General features: G+C 46.1%; 1 protein-coding gene across 1 annotated transcript; it reads right to left on the bottom strand.

Annotated features, from left to right (window-relative positions):
• Window positions 1–797: 797 nt before the first annotated feature.
• On the bottom strand, window positions 798–4,180 carry LOC106603906 (early growth response protein 1). The gene is made up of 2 exons (XM_014198129.2): window positions 3,514–4,180; window positions 798–3,131 (listed from the first exon to the last, which is right to left on the bottom strand). Exons 1-2 carry the CDS (start codon window positions 3,722–3,724, stop codon window positions 1,801–1,803), a joined length of 1,542 nt encoding a protein of 513 aa, XP_014053604.1. The 5' UTR covers window positions 3,725–4,180; the 3' UTR covers window positions 798–1,800.
• Between the last annotated feature and the right edge of the window lie 689 nt (window positions 4,181–4,869).

The following is a 4,869-nucleotide window of genomic DNA, read 5'->3' as shown; positions in this document are numbered from 1 at the left end:
CCAACTTTTCCCCTCAGAACAGCCTCAATTCGTCAGGGCATGGACTCTATAAGGTGTCGAAAGTGTTCCACAAGGATTCTGGCCCATGTTGATTCCAATGCTTCCCACAGTTGTGTCAAGTTGTCTGGATGGCCTTTGGGTGGTTAAACTAAGCAGTGTTGCATTTCCCAGCAGCATTGCACCTGGCACCTACTATCGCACTCTGTTCAAAGGCATGGAAATCTTTTGTCTTTCCCATTCACCCTCTGAATGGCACACATACAAAATCCATGTCTCAATTGTCTCAAGGCTTAGAAATTATTTTTTTAACTTGTCTCCTCCCCTTCATCTACACTGATTGAAGTGGATTTAACAAGTGACATCAATAAGGGATCATAGCTTTCACCTGGATTCACCTGGTCAGTCTATGTCATGGAAAGAGCAGGTGTTCTTAATGTTTTGTGCATTGTGTATATCACACTACTTAGTTTTGACCAGGGTCCTGGGGAATATGGTGCCATTTGGGATACAGCCAGCGTCAGGGAAGGTGAGGGAGGCACACATCACGAAAACACTCAGTCGGACTCCTCTCAGATAGCGAGGGAGGAGAAAAGGAGGGCCACCACTATGTTGTTTCTGCTACTGCTTCTATAAATAATCTAGTGGTATTGGACATAAAATGCCATATTTTGGCCTAATGTGCTTTTGCTCAGTTTAAATTCAATACTATTAATGTGTGCTTTTGAGGTTTCATTTGAGTGTATGTCTCTGCTAAAATTAGGCAAATATTGATATAGAACATTTGAATACAAACTCAATTTTATCATAATATATTGATATTTTATTAATATCTCTTTTCTTAAAGGATATCATGCACACCAAATATCCTTGGCAGTTAAGCGCATTCAATGTCTTTAGAAACAAAAAACAGTCACTTGGTTTTACAATTACAAACAACCACAAAATAATGAGCTGCATGTCAATAACATGCAAAAATCCCATGCCTACTCAGTAGGTAACAACATTTTGACTGCTGAATATGTACATATTTATGTTTTCAATTATAAAAAAATATATTTTTTCGCTTATATTCTTGTGTAAGCTATGACCTCGGTTCCCTCCAAATCATCCCTTAAAATCTCTTACAATCCGTGAAGAATACACTTCACATTCTAAGGCTACTTCAGACGCAACGCATCCAATCACAAACAGAGTTTAGTTTGCTGAGCTTCACAAAAAGGCACGAAAATGTTAATAATGAAAAATAATTTTCATGAATCCATGTTGAAAAAGGAACAACAGGGAAGAGAGTACCAATGGGTAATATACAAAGCAATAGAAACAAATGTGTCTCACAGTAAACATGCTCGAGTACTTCTCCAATAAAAAGTGGTTACACCATTGTTACTACATATGAGAAAACGTATTCAGAGAAACATGGTGCCATCAAGTTCCCATGATACCATGTAAAGAACGATCATCTACAAAGTCAAAAAGATGAAAAACAAAACATGGCGCAGGTACACGGGGTGGTCTGCGTATCATTAGTCTGTTTCAATTCCAGGCTGTCAGTATCAAAACGTCCCACCAAAAGCCTAATATCCTTTGCTCTCTACATATCAGAAGACTCGTTGAAGTACTGGGGTTGAGTTGAAGAGAGAAACTGTTCCCTTTCCATCCTCTGTCGCTATCTGTCATGTTTCATGATCTTTAAGTGCTGTATGGACACAGGGGGAGCAAAAGTGCATTTGAAAAGGTAACAATGGCTGTTTGCTTGTTCTTTTCAAACAGAAATAAATGATAAGTAAAGATATGAAAGTCTTAGTAGATGTCAATGTTCTTTGGAGAGAGGGTGGACTGCAGCTCTGACTGAGGAGTGCCCACAGGGGAGCTGTAAATGTTTGTGGGGGAACCGTATGAGGTGGACACGTGAGTCTGAAATGTACTGGAGGCTGAGGAGTACATGGTGTTGACTGATGGGGAGCCATAGGAGCTGTGCACTGGGGAGGGGTATGAGGAGGGCACTGGGGAGGGGTATGAGGAGCTGGGAGAGGGGTATGAGGACGGTACTGGGGAGGGGTATGAGGAGCTGGGAGAGGGGTATGATGTGGAGGGGGAGGAGTACCCTGAGACTGGGGAAGGGATGGCCATGGGGGCAGACCCTGCCTTCTCCACCTTCTTGTCCTTCTGCCTCAAGTGGATCTTGGTGTGCCGTTTTCGTTCATCGCTGCGGGCAAACTTGCGGCCGCAGATGTCGCAGGGGAAGGGCTTCTCGCCGGTGTGCGTGCGGATGTGTGTGGTCAGGTGGTCACTGCGGCTGAAGTTGCGCATGCAGATGCGGCACTGGAAGGGCTTCTGGCCCGTGTGGATGCGGATGTGGCGTGTCAGCTCGTCTGAACGGGAGAATCGGCGGATGCATGTTTCCACGGGGCAGGCGTAGGGCCGCTCGTGAGGCGGAGTCTTGCACTGGCGGTTGGGGTACTTGCGCATGCGGCTGGGCTTGACCAGCTGAGACTGGTAGGAGCCCTTCAGGTCCTGAGAACCTGGCTTCACCAGCTGAGACTGGTAGGAGCCCTTCAGGTCTTGAGAGCCAGTCTGTGTGGCGAAAGCCTTGATGGTGGACAGGGGCGTGAGGGAGAGCTGCTGCTGGATGCTCTGACACTGGAAAGGCTTCTGGTCAGGGGGAAGCAGGCTGATCTCACCCTGCTGCTGAGGAAATAGATAGTCTGGTATCATGGGCAGAGACATGTTGGGGGAGCATGTCTTGCTGCTGGGGTAGGCGGGTGGTGGGTACTGGACTGAGCTGTTTGAGGGGCTGGGAAAGGACTGGTTAGAGTCAGGGAAGAGGTCAGGGCTGACGCTGCAGTAGGTGGTGCTGGTGTCGCCGACTTGGATGGGCCAGCTCATGGTGTGGGAGGAGGAGGTGACCGGAGCAGCAGAGGAGCATGGGGCAGCTGAAGTAGGTGGTTGGGACATGCCCATCAGCCCACTGACCAGGCTGTATAATGGCTCTGGCCACAGGTTGTTGCTGCAGCTGGTTGCAGGCTCCAGGGTGAACCTCCCTGTGTAGGAGACGGAAGGCAGGCGAGGGGTTGAGTAGGTCTGCTCCAGTACGGACTTCTCACAGCCGATAGCGATATCATGCAATGTATCTGAAAGAACAACAAACAGCGAGCGTTAAACATAACATTTACATTTTCTACAGATGGCAGCCCCCCCTGCTGTTGGGGGGGGGGGAGCACAGGACAATCCTGCTGGCTCATACAAAATACATCCCACATCAAGTTAATACAAGATCATTTAAATCATCAAAAAAGATGAATACCAGTATAGCTCTATGCACTATAATAATTATTTTGTAAAGCTATTTAGAAATTTATCAAAACCTCTTAGCGTATTCATTTTTTTTGCATAGACTGCAGGCTATGTCAGAAGTGAAATGCAACCTCATTGATTATGCACATTGCCTTGCATATTTCTGAGGGTGTATGGTGTATAAAACCATAAAGAGTTAGGAGTTGGAGCAGCCCTTACCTCCAGTCAGATGGTTGTATGAGTCTCCTGGCTCCCCGGTCCCAAAGCCTACACCGTCTGGTGCAGAGGCAGTCAGGAAGGGGGTCCCTGTTGAGTGGAGCAACATCATCTCCTCCAGCTTGGGGTAGCTGTCCATGGGAGAATAGGAGAAGCCCAGTGGGTCTGAGATCTGCAGGGCTGAGGGGAGCATCTCTGTCTTGGCTGCAGCCATGGTGCTGTGCTGCCGGTGCTCTGACTGTCTGGAGAAACAGAGGAGCTGGAGACGCTGACGCTGCAGCTTTTTGTCTCAGATGAGAGGAGATCACCAGCCAGCTGAATATGCTGCTGCTGCTCTTGTTGAGGAGGATGATCTGAGGAATCCAATGCTGAAAGATCTGCAAGACTTTTCTGCATTCAATTTCGCAAAAGATCCCAGTTTTCAATAACGCTCTTGTTGTTCATTCATTCCCATAACGGTCGGAATTAAAACTTCTCTTTTTTTCTTCTAGTAATCCCGATTTGTAATAAAGAAATGTGTAGTTGTTGTGTTTTCCCTTTTGATTAATTAGTTCGCTTTTAGTTCACGTGTTTGGTAAGAATAATTTCGCTAGCGTACTACGGTGCTTCCTGCTCTGTACTGACATGAGCTCTGTTTAGCTTCGAGGGCTGTTTCACTTGACTGAGGATTCCCACCACTTTATAAAGCCTCTTGCCGTGACGTAGATGTCCAAATAAGGACAGGAGGAAGACCATATTTAGACAAAGCAGTTGAGGACACCAAAGGCTTGTCGGAGTAAATGGGGAGAGCTGGAGACTGTTTATCAACATATTCTGCAATATTCACAGATTTCAGACGGTGCATATTATAACAGAAATAGTTTTTATATAGAAATACACGACGGTCGCTGCTGTTTTGCCGTGGTTTTCGGAGTAAATGCACACGTCCTATCTATGCTGCGCACCGCCATTGCCGGAAACCACAGCTACGACATGCCATATAAGGTCTTGCCTTCACAAGGACCAGTTCCGGTGGGTTTCCACTTCCTTGCCCTTATTAGGAGTTTCCCGGGGGTGGGGGGGGGGGGTAATACTAAACTGAGCAGAGCTCGGCAATAAATGTGCGAGACCTGCTCAGATCCAGCACATTTTGAGGAAATAACTAATGTCTGCACCCAAAACAATGTTTATTTTATTGATTTCTTTATTTATTTCACCGTTATTTAACCAGACAGGCTAGTTGAGAACAAGTTATTTTTAACAACTGCGACCTGGCCAAGATAAAGCAAAAGCAGTGCGACACAAACAACAACACAGAGTTACACATGGAATAAACAAACATACAGTCAATGTCGCAAAATGTTGAGTGGAATTTGATGC

This window comes from Salmo salar, chromosome ssa04 (genome assembly GCF_905237065.1).
Source record: "Salmo salar chromosome ssa04, Ssal_v3.1, whole genome shotgun sequence".
Classification (NCBI taxonomy): Eukaryota; Metazoa; Chordata; class Actinopteri; order Salmoniformes; family Salmonidae; genus Salmo; species Salmo salar.
The sequence above is the reverse complement of the archived record's forward strand: the minus strand, read 5'-3'. Positions and strand labels throughout refer to the sequence as shown.

Coding starts and splice junctions, on each gene's coding strand:
- LOC106603906 (XM_014198129.2), bottom strand. CDS start 3,724: ATGGCTGCAGCCAAGACAGAGATGCTCCCCTCAGCCCTGCAGATCTCA. Junction 3,132..3,513: donor ATACAACCATCTGACTGGAG/GTAAGGGCTGCT, acceptor TTGTTCTTTCAG/ATACATTGCATGATATCGCT.